Raw genomic sequence first — 15,380 nt, 5'->3', positions numbered from 1 at the left:
TGTGTGTGTTGCATGTAAATGCAGGAGTTGACGTGAAGGCCTTTCAGCATCTCATTAGTTGAGTCACTTGCTTATTGACTTTTATTTGCGAAAGATAAATTAAACGTCCTGATGATTTGCCTGGAAAACATACTAGGCTATTTTTCCTTCTTGAAACACAAAATCCCTCCCAATATCAAATGTTGCTAATGCTTGTACAGGTGGATTTTTATTTTCAGTGGCTGGAAAGGAGCAAGTTGCATGCAGGTAATGGTATTTGTGAAGAGTGTGCACTAGAACAGACCAGGACCAGAGAAAGATGTGATAGTGGATGGTGGATTGCATCTGCAAGAGTTACCAGTGCAGGAGGGGGTCCCCCATGGGACCATCCCAAAGCAGTCATCTGGGATTTAGTTATGAGAGTCACCCTGCTGGTAATGGAAATTGTGCTGACATAAAACTATCCATGCTGCTTTGTAGAGTTATTTAATAAATGTGCCCAGCTGTGCCTACGGCCAGATGTGTAACTGCTCTGTGATCTACCAAAAGCTGTATTACAGATGATGTATGTCGTCAGCATGTTGATGGTTGTCTCTAACCTGCTAGATATGCTTGGTGTCAGCTGGAATGCCAGGAGCAGCCGATCTGCTCTGATGGTTGAGTGCAGTAAAATGTTAACAAGAAAACTGCAGTGGCAAAAGAAAGTGCAATGGACTATTGCCACAGAAGCTGCTTCCCCTGACGAGGGACATTAGTCCCACAGCCAAATGAATAACGTGCGGAAGATTATATGAGCTGACACGATACGGTACTGTTTCAGTAATTGAGGATTTTCTCTGCTGCTTTAAGGTGTTTGGCTTTTTAGAATTATTTTAACCGTAAGCCCTTGTACCCGTGTCTGGGAGGTTCTGTTGGATGTTGATAACGGTGATTGGTAGGTTTTAAGATCTCACCACAGAAATGAAGTAAGTATATAATTAAAGTGTCAACATTACCTGCAGTGGGCTTTTTATTCTTTTTACTTCGCTTGTCGCAGCTTGAATGCTTTGTAGCTTTAAAACATGATGGTAAACACAAAGAAATACTCTCTAATTAAATGTTTTTTGACTGTGGCTTAAATCTACAACAAGCCACACTTCCATGGAAGACTGCCACAACATCTCTCACGTGTTCTCATTCTTGGACCAATGCTGTTGGTGGCACAGCATACATTTGATCAATGGGAAAGGTGTAAGACCTGCCTGCTTGGTCCCCTGAAAATGCCCAGAAATGTAACTATTTTCAGACAGTGTCTTATCACACATGGTAACCTGCTGAATGACAGTCAAAATTCTTTCCCCTTGGCATCGCAGTCTTGTTCTTGGTGTCCCACTGAAGTTCTTCACCTTTTCTAGGCTGAACTGCCAGCTAGCGCACAGCAGGAGGAGAGGGCAGGGTGCCTTGGTTATCACCGTGGGAGGCCACTGTCGCATCGAGTGGGAGGGCTGGCCTGTGTTGGGTGGGAAGAGGTACATTACTTGTCCCTGACCTATGCCAGGTTGACATGCTGGGCTTGACTCTCAAGGGTTTTGCTGTAATGCTGAAGAAAGTTAGATGAGAATCTGGATCCAGTACACAGAAGGGAAACAAGCTGAATTGCAGGAAGTTCTTTAGTTTACAAAATGCTGTGCTAAATTTTACTGTTTAGTTTAAATTTTACTGTTTGGTTTACTAAAGTTCTTTATTTGACTTGTTATAACTCAGCACTGTCGGGTGTGGAGGCCAGGGACTCTTGACCAGAGTCAGCATGGAGCAGCTGAGCGCTGATTTTTCAGTCCTTTTTTATTTGTCCTTGGATTGCTTTTGGACTCAGCTCTTAATTCTCTCTGTGGATAGAAGTCAGACTGCAGTGTGTGGATCGCTTTATTGCTAATGCTGTGAGGAAAACAATCCTTTTTCATGCTGGGAAGGGAAGAGAAAGTACCCTTTCACGGAAGTTGTTTGGAACAATTTTTGTGGCTACGGTTGTTATGTGCAGACGTCAAGGCATTGTCAAAGGCTTACTTACAGAGGTTGGAAAAGTGCAGTCAAATCACACTTTGCTAAATAGCTTGGAATATACTTCACTGAACCCAAATGTAGAGCAACAGTGTGTGCTACTGAGTGCCCAGGCAAGGTGCAAAGTAACGTTCTGGGGGAAGATGCCCTAGTAAAAACTTACCAAGAAGCATGGGCTGCTGAGAGCCCTTGCATCTAAGAAGAGAACCATCTTTGAAAGGACTATGTCCAATTTCTTCTTTCTCGTATAAGAAAGTTGATATGGTGTCTGTTTGGAGGGTGGGTTTTTTTTTTTTGTTTTGGTCTGGGTTTTTTTGTATTTTTTTAATTACATCTTCATAGATTGGCTCTGAGCAACAGGCAACTCCACAGTATGGATCATGTTTTGGTCATTTATACAGAATTCTTGTGCTAGGCAATCCTAAAGGAAACTAAGATTCATCTGCCAAAATAACAAATGCAAACATCTGCTTACCCTAAAATATTGGTCAGAACCACAACTGGTATAAATTAAGATGACTCCTTTGACTTAACAAAGTGGACTTGTCACTGAAGCTTTGGTTGCTTTTTTTAATGAAGACGAACGAAATACAGGCAGTATAATATCCTATGTTGAAGACCTGGATGCTTGCTGCCCAGTTCCTACAGGAGAGCAGTATCTGAAATGAACTGGAATAAAACACAGAAGAGAACTGTTACATGCACTTACTTCAAACTGTCTTGACAGGCTTGTCATAAGGCCGTCAAACTGGCTATGATTTAAGGATGCTCTGATGTATGTTTCTTCCAGGCCATTAAGAACAGAGCTGATATGAAAACTGATTTTCTGGCAAGCCAGATAAGCTCCAGTGCTTCTAAATCTTACCTAAGGGAACTTAGTGTGAAGCTGAAATTCTGAAAAGTCTCACTTGGGAAATATTAACACATTGGTTTTGATTTTGTTGCTATTGTTTCAGCTCTTTGTATTGGTCTCTACTCATTAAGATGAAAAATTGTTTAAACTGTCTGTCATATTTCATCAATTGACACTTCCCGTGAAAACATCATGATTTTTTTTGATCAATGTGTATTTTCTGACAGAAATCTTCTGTCAGCATTTTTTGATGTTCTCTAAATAAGACCCAAAAATCATGTTGTGTACTTTTGGAAAGGTAACTTCTCAGGAATATAAAACAGTCTCTAGTTGCTTGGACTTAGGAAGAAGGATTTAATTAGCTTTTCAAACCCTGGTCTTTGAAAGCTGTGCTGTATGCCAGAGGAGGAAATAATTGCTCATTGCCAAAAAATAACAGGTTCTGGATAGATTTTTTTTCTTAGGTGTGTATCTGTGTATAATACACCTAAATGTGCTATCCTCCTGCATGACTATAAATTGTTAAATTTTTGCTCAAAGAGGACAATAAAATGACTTCTAAATTCTTAAACTGATGCTTCTACCACTCTTGTGCCTGATTCTGGAGTATTGGGGTCTGCCCAGTTGCTAATGAAGTTATATTAATTTCAAAGTCAACCCTGGAGTAGCTCTGTACAAGGTTTGTTTCCAAACCATGCAATTTGGATTGGCATACATATGGTAATATCTTGGCCGATCAACATAACGGGATATTTTATTGTGAACCTCGGTTACGCTTTGAGTGAGAGCACCAAGTCTTTTGCACACCAGAGCAAAAGGAGAATTTTCTTCCGCTGTGTTTTCTTCTTACGCATCTGATTTATCCTGCCCAGAATGACAATGCTTTTGACCTCCTTAAGATTTGTGTGTTATGTTGTAAGCACCGATAGATTACAGTAGGTTTTGAAACTTTCCATCTTTTATTCTGTGAGCTCTGAGCTACTAAATAACAGATTGGTTATCAGAACAGGAAAAATGGAAAGGGATAAATTAACCTATGAAAAATGTGCTCAAATTGCTTAGTCCTGCAAACCAGTTAGGTAAGGAAAAGCAGTTAATTCACTTGGGGTTCTTATTTTTTTCCTAACGTGCTGCTCAGTAGGGAAGGCTAGAAACACTGATGGGATTGGAGCAGGGGAAAGAATGGAGCTGATGGGGACCCATCTGAGAGAGAAGACCAGAGGTGGTAGGAGGATGCCCAGGGGCTGCCTGAAGGATGGTCACACAGAAGTTTCACGTGAGATTTTTCTTAAATATTTCTGTTTTTTCTGCAATGTGTATGTTTGCTGAGAAGATGAGCGTGCAACCTGCTCTCTGGCTAGGCATCGAACCCAGCGAGGCTGCTGCAGTTTGTCCTGAGCCAAAACGGGCTCTGCAATGCGCGCAGTCTGAGGGCGAGGTGCCAGCCTCCGCTCCGCAATCATACCTCCAGTACAGAAACGCAAATGGCTTTCCTTGTTTAGCTTCTTCATTTATTTTGAGTCTCTTCTTACAATTTAAATAAGTATGATTCTGGGGGAGATACTCCTTCTGAGCGCAAACCAGAAAATGGAATCAACCTGGTCAAAATAAGATCTGGTAGCGGTAATAACTTGCAAGGTGATTGCTGCTGCTTGCATGTGCAAGTTTTTGCTGGTAGACAGGCTGAGAAGGAAGAAGGAGAGTTTGTGTGTGTGTGTTGTGTCATAACGGAGGAAGTTTATGGTATTTTCCATGTTCTGCAAAGTCACTTAAAGCAAGCCCAAAGTGCTGGTGCTGGCGTGTGTGCTCGCCAGCCGGAGGTTACTCGGTAGAGCTCTGTCCCTGCCCTGGGTCTCGCTGCTTGTTTGGAAACTCCAAGAGTGCTTCTGTGCTCGGACTCTTATATTGGAAATCCCGATGGGTTTTTAAACCAAAAAGCCCTATGTAAATAAATATATTCTCCATGTGCACGCTTTAGAGCAGAGGAGAGAGAAAAATCTGGATTTTGCATAAAATCAGAATTGTGTATTCATTCTGAGAATGGAAGACAAGGCAAAACCACTATTTTATTTGACTGAGTGAAGCTTGGAAAGGTAAGTGGCGCACATATGGAACACTGAACTCTTTTTATAGCAGTATTTTCTGGGTAAGTGCCATTTAAGTCAAGGTAAAAATCCTTAAAAAGTACAAATTCACTATTTTAAGTTTCTTACGCACTTGGCTCTATATATGGGATATATTTGTGTACTTAGATAGAAAGTCATATTTAAATATTATTTTGGGCTAGTCATTAACTATGCAAAACCTAATTCATGTCAAAAATTCCGTTCTCTTCCTACAGAAATTCAATATCACTCTTGTTTTATTGCATATCAGTAAATTATGAATCAATTATGCCTACTTTGCCAATAAAGGCTGTTTTTTGAGACAATGAGATTATACAGGGGCTTTCAGAATTATATTTAGTCAACAATTAGGTTGATGTTTGAGTCAGAAGGTGATTCAGCTCACTTTTTTAGAGCTCTGTGGGTTCTGCATGGCCAGTGGGATACAAATCTTGCATGCTTATTTGAAAAAGGAGAGCAGATAGGAGATTCTGTGCGGCTGGAGCAGGACTGCTGGGTAAGAAAGGGTTGTCCTATCCAGTATACCTGGCAGTTTTCCATTATCACTTTTCAGGGTAAGCTTGAGCAGCTACTGAAAATTTAATTACATCAAAAGTACCGTTTTGTGCTTCTGACTGCTCTTGACTTCCCAAAGACGGAGTCCAGCACATGCCTACTGTCCATATCCACCTGTCTCAAGACCAACGTATTTCACTTCATAAGACTTAATGCTTTATGAATGCATCTTGTTTGCTGTAGGCAAGATTTAAAATGTTACCCTCACTACCAGCTTCTGCTTCAAAGGCAAGAATTTAAAAACTACCTCTGCGCTCTACCTGGAAGGTTGCCTGGGCACTGGAGTTGAATTCAATAGCTACTCCAGACTTCACGTGTAACTAGGAGTGCACTCTGTGCAACGTGGTCTTATCAGAAAACCGTGTCTACTGTAGAATGTCAAACTTGATTAAGTTGGGGGGAAGAAGAAAGTGATGTACTATAAGTCATTCATACAGAATCATCTGTAGAGCATTTTATGTCTGCTGTAACAGTCTGGCGGGTGCTCGCAGAATATAAATCTCCTGATCAAAAGAAGAGGACTCTTTGTTAAGAGGCTTTATTATTGCAATAGCAGTTAAGGTTAAGTAAGTATATCTATTCTAGCCCCATAGTTTTCACTTGATAATGAAAACCTTTTTTCGTTTAAGCTGAAATTTTCTGCTCTGTCCTTACCAGAGCATGATTTGTGTGGGGCTCTTTACTCTGGTCTTGCTTTATAGAGGAATGGGCTTTCAACTGAACTGTTTCACTTCCAGTTTCTCAATCTCACAAATTAAAATTGGGAAGTAATCTTGAAATATGTGTTTCTTTCCCCACTGTACTTGGAAAGATAAAAATCTCCTTTCGTTTGCTTTTTTGGCATTCTTTGCAATCTGAAAGTTCACTGTTTCAGCATCTTGGTGCTATTTTTGCTGTCCTTCTAATAGCTTGAATTCACCAGAGTGTACTCAAACATCAAAGCCTAAGAGCAGGTCCAACCACAGTATTTGTGTAGCTCCTTGTAGTACTGTTTCATGCAAAATTTCTGCAAGCTGTAGTTGTTGCTGTAACTAAGGATGCGAGCTGAGATAGAGGGGTACTGGAGAATGCAACCTGACCAACACAGCGGTGGATCTTTGCAGAGCCAGGGTGTAGAATGGCAGATCTCGTGCCCTGGTTCAGCTGGGGGAGCTGATGCTGAGATCCAAGCAGCAGATCCACGTAGTGCAAAGAAGACTCGCTCTTGTCAGGCAGAACTTCAAATGAGAAGCTGTGTGCCTCCTGCTTTTGATCAGGAAGAGTGTTTTTCAGACAGTCCCAAGGCTGAAGGCAGTTAAACTAAGGTGCAGTATTTATTGGATCTAACTCTTGGTTTGGGGTTATAATCGTGACACTATCTTTTGTACAAGGATGTAGAACTGCTCTTAAGCACTACCCTGTCCATGGAGTTTGTCCATGCTGCCCTGCGCGTGTTGATTTTCAGTGCTTCTGTAGGAGAACTGAGAATGTCCCTGTCTCCATAGCCCTTACCTGGTGACTAAAGGACTGCCACAGGGTGGGAGCATGAAAAACACTGCTTTTAAAATGCAGCTTAATTAGCTTATGGAAGGGATTAGAGGAGAGCGGGCTGTATGGACTGATGTCTGCATCCCTGGTATTGCAGGATCAATGTTCCTAATTCGGCTTAATATAATCTGATGTCTGACGGATAACCTTGTTACACTGATACAGTGCTGCCAACCCTTAGAGTCCCCATGTTTTTTGTTGTTTTTTTTTTTTTTTTTTTCCCCTACCTCTTCTTATGAAGTAGTTAAAACTGGCAGAGAAGGTGCAAGATCAGTGAAAAGCTAGAGTAATGACAGCATGGGACTGCAAGGCTTATTACATTATGGGAAGAAGAGGACCAGCATATGCATTGTAATGCCAAAAATCTTCCCTGTGACGTGGGACAGCGATACAAGCCGCGTGGTGTCTTGGACTTGTTCTGGTAACGTGCTGTCGTGGAGATGTCGGAGTGCAGGATAAGGCTCCAATGCGGTGGCAGGGACACAGAACTCAAAAGCGCATAGACATGATCTGCGTGGCTCTGTGTGTGGAGCAGCAGCAGATTTGAAAGTCACGGGTTTAATGACAAGGAACTGGGCAGGAATTGGAGGTGGAAAAGAAAAGGTGGGAGCAGGTTCTAGTGCCCAGGATTTAGCTGGGATGGGGGCAACACCCGTTCTCTGGAGGGCTCCGGCACCTTCCTTCTGGGCCGTTTTGAGGAAGGCACTGCTTTGACACACAGATGGACAAATAAAAAAATAGCCAGAAAAAGGCCGAAACAACTGCTGAGTGTAAAAGGTACAGATAGTGTATCAGTGGAAAACTGAAATGCATGATGCCTCACAGACCTGCATGCTACAAACTAATGTGTGCAGAGCAGAGGAAGAAGCTATTCAGTGTAGCATATAGGAGGAAGACAGAGAATATAGGGGGGAAGTTTCCTGATGAGATCTGTCAGACGGTGGGTACACTTTCAAAGGAATTAGCTGACAGGCCTTGTTTTCCTGCTTTAGGAAAGTTAATCCTGCTTTACATTGCTGATGTTGGACATGCCTTGTGATGATCAGGAGTGAGCTTATCTTTCCTTCTTGCTTTTGTCCTAGGTCCAACACGAAAAATGCCCCTGACTGCCAGTGCCATGGACTTTTTTCAACTCTTTGTCCCTGACAACGTACTAAAGAATATGGTGGTCCAAACCAACATGTATGCCAAGAAGTACCAGGAGAGGTTCGGTAGTGACGATGCCTGGATTGATGTCACCTTGACGGAAATGAAGGCATTCTTAGGCTACGTGATATCAACCAGCATCCACCACTGTGAGTCCGTTCTCAGCATCTGGAGTAGCGGCTTCTACAGCAACAAGAGCATTGCACTTATCATGACACAATCACGATTTGAGAAGATCCTGAAGTACTTCCACATTGTGGCCTTTCGCTCGAGCCAGACAACGCATGGCCTCTACAAAATCCAGCCTTTTCTGGACTCTCTGCAGAATGGCTTTGACTCTGCTTTTAGACCTTCTCAAGCCCAGGTAAGAGTTAACCTCTTGGCAGAGAACATCTAACCTACGTGCTCTAGGTTGTCTCACTATGACTGGAAGTGCAAAGCACAGCTGCTTTCATGAAGCATGAGAGAAAGCAGCACTGTCCCTATGCAAGTGCTCGGCAATGTCTGACTTAACAGCTCTGCAGTGCGGGTACCTGGCATGTTTCAATAGGAATGATGCTCTCTGAGCCGTGGCTGTTTGCTTTAGTGGTCTGAACAAGCTTGGGGACTTCTCAGAGAGGTTGGCACCCCTAGGTTTTGCTGTCGTGAGACTGGGAGGTTGCAGGCTGCTCCTGGGAGGGAGAGTGGAAAGGGCAGAGCTGGAGGGAGAACCTGTCGCTGCTCCTGCTGAGGGCTGGATGCAGGAGCTGAGTTTGCTACAAGTGCCCATCCCTGACCTTGGCAGTAGGTGCTTGCCGTATGGTCCAGCAGCACAGCTACCTCCTCACAACTGGGCAAAGGGAAAAGAAGCAGGGGGGACAGGTGCCTTCGCTCGCTGTGGTTGTCAGCTACCCTCCGCAGCGCTGCCTGCGCCTTGTGCCAGTCCTGGTTTTTAATGAGGGGTGATGGTCCAATGGAAAAAGTTATTGATGTGTGGATTTGCAACCAAAGTGCCAGTGAACTGGAAATATTTCTAGGCTACCAGGAATAAAATTAAACAGGACTCCAATGAATTTTCATTTCCAGGTACAATTAAGGGTGCAGCAGAATCCCATTCTGTAAGGAGACTGCTCCGTAGACTGGGCAGAGAATGTAAGGAACTAAATATAGAGACTTATGTAGCTAGTGGTTGTCTGACTACAGCTGTACTGTTGAACAAATTTTTTGTTTTTTAGAAAGTGCAAAGAAATTTTTTTTAATATTCATCATATGCTATTTAAACTTTGTATAAATGATCTCCTTTTGGAGCCCTTGCTACTGGTCACATTCAGAAGTCTGGAAAGGAAAAGGAATAAGTATGAAATATGTTACTCCTTGAAATAACTTATCAGCTCTGTATTCAGAATATAAAGATTTCACCTAGACATTTGTAAAGGATGTTGTGTCCATCATCCTCTTTTTCTTCCTGTTACCCCTCTGAAGCATCACATTTTTGCCCACTGCGCAAAATTAACAAAGACATAGATGTATCACATCCATTGAAGTGTGCCTAAAATAAATTGGGAGCGATTACAGGTTTTTTCTATTTTATAGACAGTGAAAATCATACCTGTGTAATTCAGGACAGCATGCTGCCTAAAAAGCTGTCAGGGTAGAGGAGTGAGGAGTGTTCTCACTAAGCCCTGCCAGCAAGGTGCATTTCCATCAAGACAAAACATGCAGTGAGAGACATGGTATTGTTGGGACCGAGCTCTCATTAAGATATGAAATCTAATCCTTATGGCCACTGACTTCAATGGACAGAAGATAAAGGCTTCAGAAATATGATCAGTGTGTCTAATGTAAATGCTTATAATGGTGTGCTGTGGGACATGCTGTGAGTGCAAATCCATTAAAGGATAAAATTTGATTTGCGTGTATATCCCTTCTCCCTTCCCTGTTCCCAAGCAAGGTTTGAGAACTGAACTGACAAAACCATAGCGTCCTGTTTGCAGTGGCAAAACATCTAAACCTCCACCAGCAGAATGTGTGCTTGTGCTCAGCTTGGTAAGGAGATGCTACTTGGAGAAAAAAAAAAAAAGAAGGAGGAAGAAGTAGTGATAGCCCAATTGTCTTCCTTCCCCCTCCTCTTCTCTGCTCCCTTGTCAGTGTTGTTTCAGTGGTATTGAGCGGAACAAAAAGCACTAAAATACAGCTTCAAACATAACTCTATGAGAAAGAAAAAGGTTTTGAATCTGTTGTTAAAAATACTCTAGTGTAGCGCTGGTAGCCTACTGGGGGATGTTCCAGGCCTCTTCCCGAAAGGAGCCTTGTGCCTGACGTCCTCCTGGGTGCCATCAGGCAGAGCTGCACACTACCTGTCTCGAGAGACGTGGACCCCATCTGCTCAAAACAGCAGGAAAGACCTCTCCCTCGAAATTGTCTGGAGTGCAGATTAGCAGACTGCAGTAAACATCAAACCCAGAATGTCAGGCCCAGTGAGAAATAATAGAAATAATTAAAAATAATAACCCGGTTGCACAGGAACAAAAGGAGAAGATAAGGGGAAGGACCTATTCAGATGGGCGTTTGGATATGCTGCCTCTGAAAGCATTTTGGGAAGAGGGGCCCAGGGTTCTCTAATCAGTGATACCTGGAATCTCAAGTTCAAAATGGATTTGTTGCTTCAGGTGCACCTGTATCTTAAACATGAGATTCGTGATATCTGGGTGGCTTGTGCCCGAGCTGCAATCTATGCTCAGGCTTTAGGCTAAGTTTTGTGAGTGGCATGGAGCAGAGGAATGACTTGGGCTCCTTGCTGTTGAATGCAGCGAGGCTGTTCAGGCTTGTAGGTAGACTTGTTACTGACTTTCTTCCTCCGGCGGTCTGGACTCACGGAACACGCATTAGGAAGATGCCACCTTTAACTCATCCCTATGGAAAGAGCAGACAGTCTGCATTCAGCAGGCAGTGCAACATCTGCTTTCACAGTTATTTTTTCTATAGATTTGATCTTTTCTTTTTGCAGAGCTAGAAAAGATTCTTCAAGTGGAATTCCTGTCAGAAGATATTTAGGGTTTTTTTTCTCATGTGTAACTCACCCCAAAATGTGCATGCAAAAACGACACCACAATTTCTGTGAAAGGGAACAGAGGGAGAACTATGCCAATATATCAAAACAAAGAAAACAATCTAGTGAATTATAATTATTTTGCTAAATATACTGAGCAAACCAAAGGAAATAATTACTCTTCAGCTTCTGAATGTATTGAAAACCCAGAACATTATAATTGTGTATCAGCAGCCCTAGCTTCAATTTCTGAAGTTAAAAAAAAAAAGTGTTCTGACCTAGAAGGGATAGGAATGACAGGAATATTCTCTGCATCCTATCCCTCCCCAACATCTTCGGTATAAATAACGAACTGCTGCCTCTACCTGAGGAACAGGAGGTGGAGTTTTGGGTCTGTTCCTGGAATCAGCATCGTCTCTTTGCTGCTTAGTTTGGTAGCTGTGCTACCATCTGCAAGTGGAAGCCTGAAGACAGGGAGGATGCCCTGCCTGAGCTCAGGAGGGATACTGCACCAAATGCAAGGGTGCTCACCTGCCAAGGGTGGACACTGAATTCCAGAAACCAGAGGAGCTCAGGGAAATAACATCACTGCTCAAATATCCTCCTTTGCCTGCTGAGTGTTTGTATGCTTGTCAGCATGATGTGACTAGACAGGATTGCTGTCTGCCTGCCCCTGGCTGGCGTGAGAGAGGTCAGGAGCACAACTGCGGGTACTCTCCTCTTCCTTCTCCCTCCAAAATACCTTTTCTTTGGTATCTTGGAACCAAACAGTTCTACAGCCTAGCGAAATGTCAGTCAACAGCCTAGCGAAATGTCAGCTGGGAACAGTCGGCTTAAGTCCTTACCTCTGGCTTAAGTCCTTACTTCAGGCAGGAGTGAACTCCCTGGCAAAAAGAGAGCTGTAACTTCAACCTCAACCTCTTGCTCCAAGGACATGGTGCTAACTTTTGGCCAGTTACTAAGGGGCTTTTGTTTGTGTTTCACTCTTGGTGGTATCATAGGGTACGGCTAAGCGGTTTCAATGTAGTTCTTCCAAACTCACAGCGTTAGACAACAGCTTCTCTGAAAACATAGAGGGACAAAACCAGGCTGATCAACTCATAGCTCTTTTGTGTCCTCATGATTAAATGTTGACTTGGTATTGGGCATTTCCAAATTCTAAGATCTTGCTTAAGTCACACCTCCATATCTCCGTTTTCTTGCTTTCAAAATAATTCTATGTGAGTAAGAGTACTGATCCCAAACCAGGACTGTTGTGTCTTAGGGCTTCTGTGAGTGTAACACAAAGACGTAAGTATTCAGAGGATGCCAAGTCTAAGACGTGGAGCAAGAGAAAGACAGACAGAGGAGCAATAAGAATATTGAATAGCAAGGTAAATTTCTGATGTCCTTCTTGGCCAGTTGATCCACTGGTGAAGCCAGATTTTAGGGAGAGTTTGGCAGCAGAAAATGATGAACCTTACTGGCTATTTTTAAATTACATAATGGTAATGAAATGCTGTAAGAACGGAATTACGTTTTTTTTTTTTCTTTGAAGAGAGTCAATTGAATACTGAACAAATGGGCAGAGAAGCGTGAAATCATGGCTCGATTGGAGGTGGGAGTTAACCTTTGAATGATGGCAAAGAGAATCATTAAAATGTGGATAGGACAAACAGGACTTTGAAAATAAAGAGAAGGAATTTGTCTGATACACTGGAGAAGAGGAGCTATCAGAGAGAAATTTAAAAAAAGTGATGTGACCAGTGTGATGGACTTAGGAGAACAGCTTTCCAGCAGCAATCTGTAGGGCAGGATTGTCTTATGTTGAGGCCAAAAGGAAAACTTGCAGGATGGCTGTGAGCTTGGATGAAAACTTGACCAGGTGAGTGGGTTGTTACTCTAAAATGAGTAACGTTTTAGAGCTGTTACTCAGAAAGCCTGGAAAGTGCAGGCACTGCCTGGCTCAGAAGACCTTGCAGGGAGCTGGAGGTAAAGACTGACATTCAGATTCACTGGCCCTTGAGATCTGCAGCAGGAGGAGAGGGATGTCTGCAGTAACCAGAAAAGGAGATAGTAAGAGGTTATCTTAAGGGGAGGGAGATGCTCTCAAATGCGGCGTAATAAAATCAGAACTGACAGCTAGATATGCAAGCAGAGATGTCAGATACTAGCAGAGAATTTCATTTAGACATGAGGAGCTTCGGAGCAAAGAAGCAGAAGGGCAAGCTGCTGTTGCAGAAGCAATGGCTGAATCTGTGCATACAGGTGCAGTTACCAAGTTACTCTGTTTGCAACTGGATGGTCCCCACCAAAAGCTGCAGACAAGGCAAGCTGAGGCTGTTTCTCCAGGAGACAGGCTGAAGAGACAGCCTGTGTTGGGGATGGCCATGGAGCTGAGAGAAGATGAGCTGTCACAAGGACGTGTTGGTTCATTATTTAAGTCAATGGAGTCCAGGCAGTCCACGTACAAAAGAGTTAGTGGCTCTGGGCTTTGCCTACAAACCTGTCTGGGCTGTGGTGAGGGCAGGGTGGGTGAAACTGGGGGGTGGAAAGAGCTTTGGAGATGATCTAAGATGGAGAAGAAAGGCAGGCACTCCTGACAGTGGCTAGCTGTTTTGTTCAGTGAATGAAAGATGTTGTGAGATGGAGCCATTGCTGGAATCCCATCTTGGAGTCTTGCCTCTCCAACACTTGGCGTGCATGTATGTATTGAGGGGAAAACAAAGAGTGAAAGCTTGGCAAGAAGATCTAGCAGGGATGGGGATGGCTATAAAGAGGAGGAGAAAAAAAACAACAATGGGGTAGCTGCGGGGGAGCGAATCAACTAGATGAGGAGCTTCTTAGACCTGAACAAAACCGGGGATTTGCGAGAAGAAAATGGGGACAATTTCTATGAAGGAATCCACAAGACATCTTGCATCAAAAGAAGTCAGAATAGGAAGAGGGGAGGGCTTGGGGAGTGAGTCAAAGATGGTGAAGAGGCGGGCAGCAATAGGTGTAGGAGTCAATTAAGCCTGAAAGTAGATTTTTATCTAGGAAGTTGAGGAGTGGGAAAGGATATGCCATGGGGACCGTAAGCTCACCCCTGGAAAAGCGAATATTCCAGTGACAGCAAGAATGGGGAACGGGGATGGATTTGAGATTACAGGAGGAGCATGGAGACTGAGAATGGAAGAGGGTGAACAAACTCGTAGGGCTGGCCAAACAAACTAACTGAACAAAGTAAACTGGACTGGAGTGGCAACAGAGCGAACTTCTGTCATAAGAAAACCATGTCAGTGCCAGAAGCAACAAATCGCCCCCTTTGAACATGAGATGGGGATCAGCTATTCCAGCAGCAGGCACAGCCCGTACAGGGCCTTGCTTGCCAAGTCCTTCACAGCTGTTGAAGCAGTGGTTGCATATGGAGGGGTGACAACACTTGTCTCCTCGCCCGCCCTGGAGGAAGCAAGAAGAGCAAGCTCCAGGGTTTTCATTTCAATCTCTCTGCCTGTCCACATTCCCTCTTTGCAGCAACAACACATCTTGCCCTACTCTGTTTCCATTTTCGTTCCCTCTTGCCAGCAGTTCAGTAGGGACTTTGGTGGAGCATTAGTCTTCTTGTGGAGAAATGGGAATGCCTTAAACATTTGGGATAGGGGAAAGGAGGGGAAGGCAGGGCTGAGCATGGGCAGGGAGAAGAGGAAGATGGGGAGAGGTTTTCGAAATTCAGATTTGCTTTCTAAATTTAAGGCTGACAGGCCTTACTGTGTCTTAGAAGGCAGAAAGAGTGCGAAGGGTAAGCAGGATGCAGTAGAGCTGCTGTGAGGAGAGCTGATGCTGTGGTGCAGAGGAGGGAGCTGAGCTCACGACAGAGGGTAAAAAAAATGTCCTCAAGTGATGCTTGTACAGCCTTTTTCTGCTGCTCTCCATTCTACAACTGAGGAGATTTTAACAGTTGAACCACACCACTCAATGGATCTGACAGGTAAGAGGGCCTTTCCACAAGCTGAGAAATTCTTAACAGTGTATCCAGCCTCATCCCAAGGGATGTGGTTCTCTCTGCACAGAAGAGGCAGAAAGGCAAAAGCGAATGAGGGCACATTTAATATTTTGTAAAACACTGTCAGAATTCCCTGAGGTGGAATTGTGAAATGCCCCAAGTGGC

The 15,380-nt window shown here is 43.5% G+C and overlaps 1 protein-coding gene across 1 annotated transcript in view; it reads left to right on the top strand.

Annotated features, from left to right (window-relative positions):
- Positions 1 to 8,164: 8,164 nt before the first annotated feature.
- PGBD5 (piggyBac transposable element derived 5) overlaps positions 8,165 to 15,380 on the top strand; it is a 34,416-nt gene continuing 27,200 nt past the window's right edge. Inside the window, exon 1 of the mRNA XM_009700306.1 lies at positions 8,165 to 8,587. Within this exon, the coding sequence (XP_009698608.1) occupies positions 8,174 to 8,587 (414 nt within the window). The 5' untranslated portion in view covers positions 8,165 to 8,173. The remainder of the gene's footprint in view (positions 8,588 to 15,380) is intronic.

The sequence above is a fragment of the Cariama cristata genome, unplaced genomic scaffold (genome assembly GCF_000690535.1).
Source record: "Cariama cristata isolate BGI_N322 unplaced genomic scaffold, ASM69053v1 scaffold410, whole genome shotgun sequence".
NCBI classification, from domain to species: Eukaryota; Metazoa; Chordata; class Aves; order Cariamiformes; family Cariamidae; genus Cariama; species Cariama cristata.
This window is presented reverse-complemented; position numbering and strand designations above follow the sequence as displayed.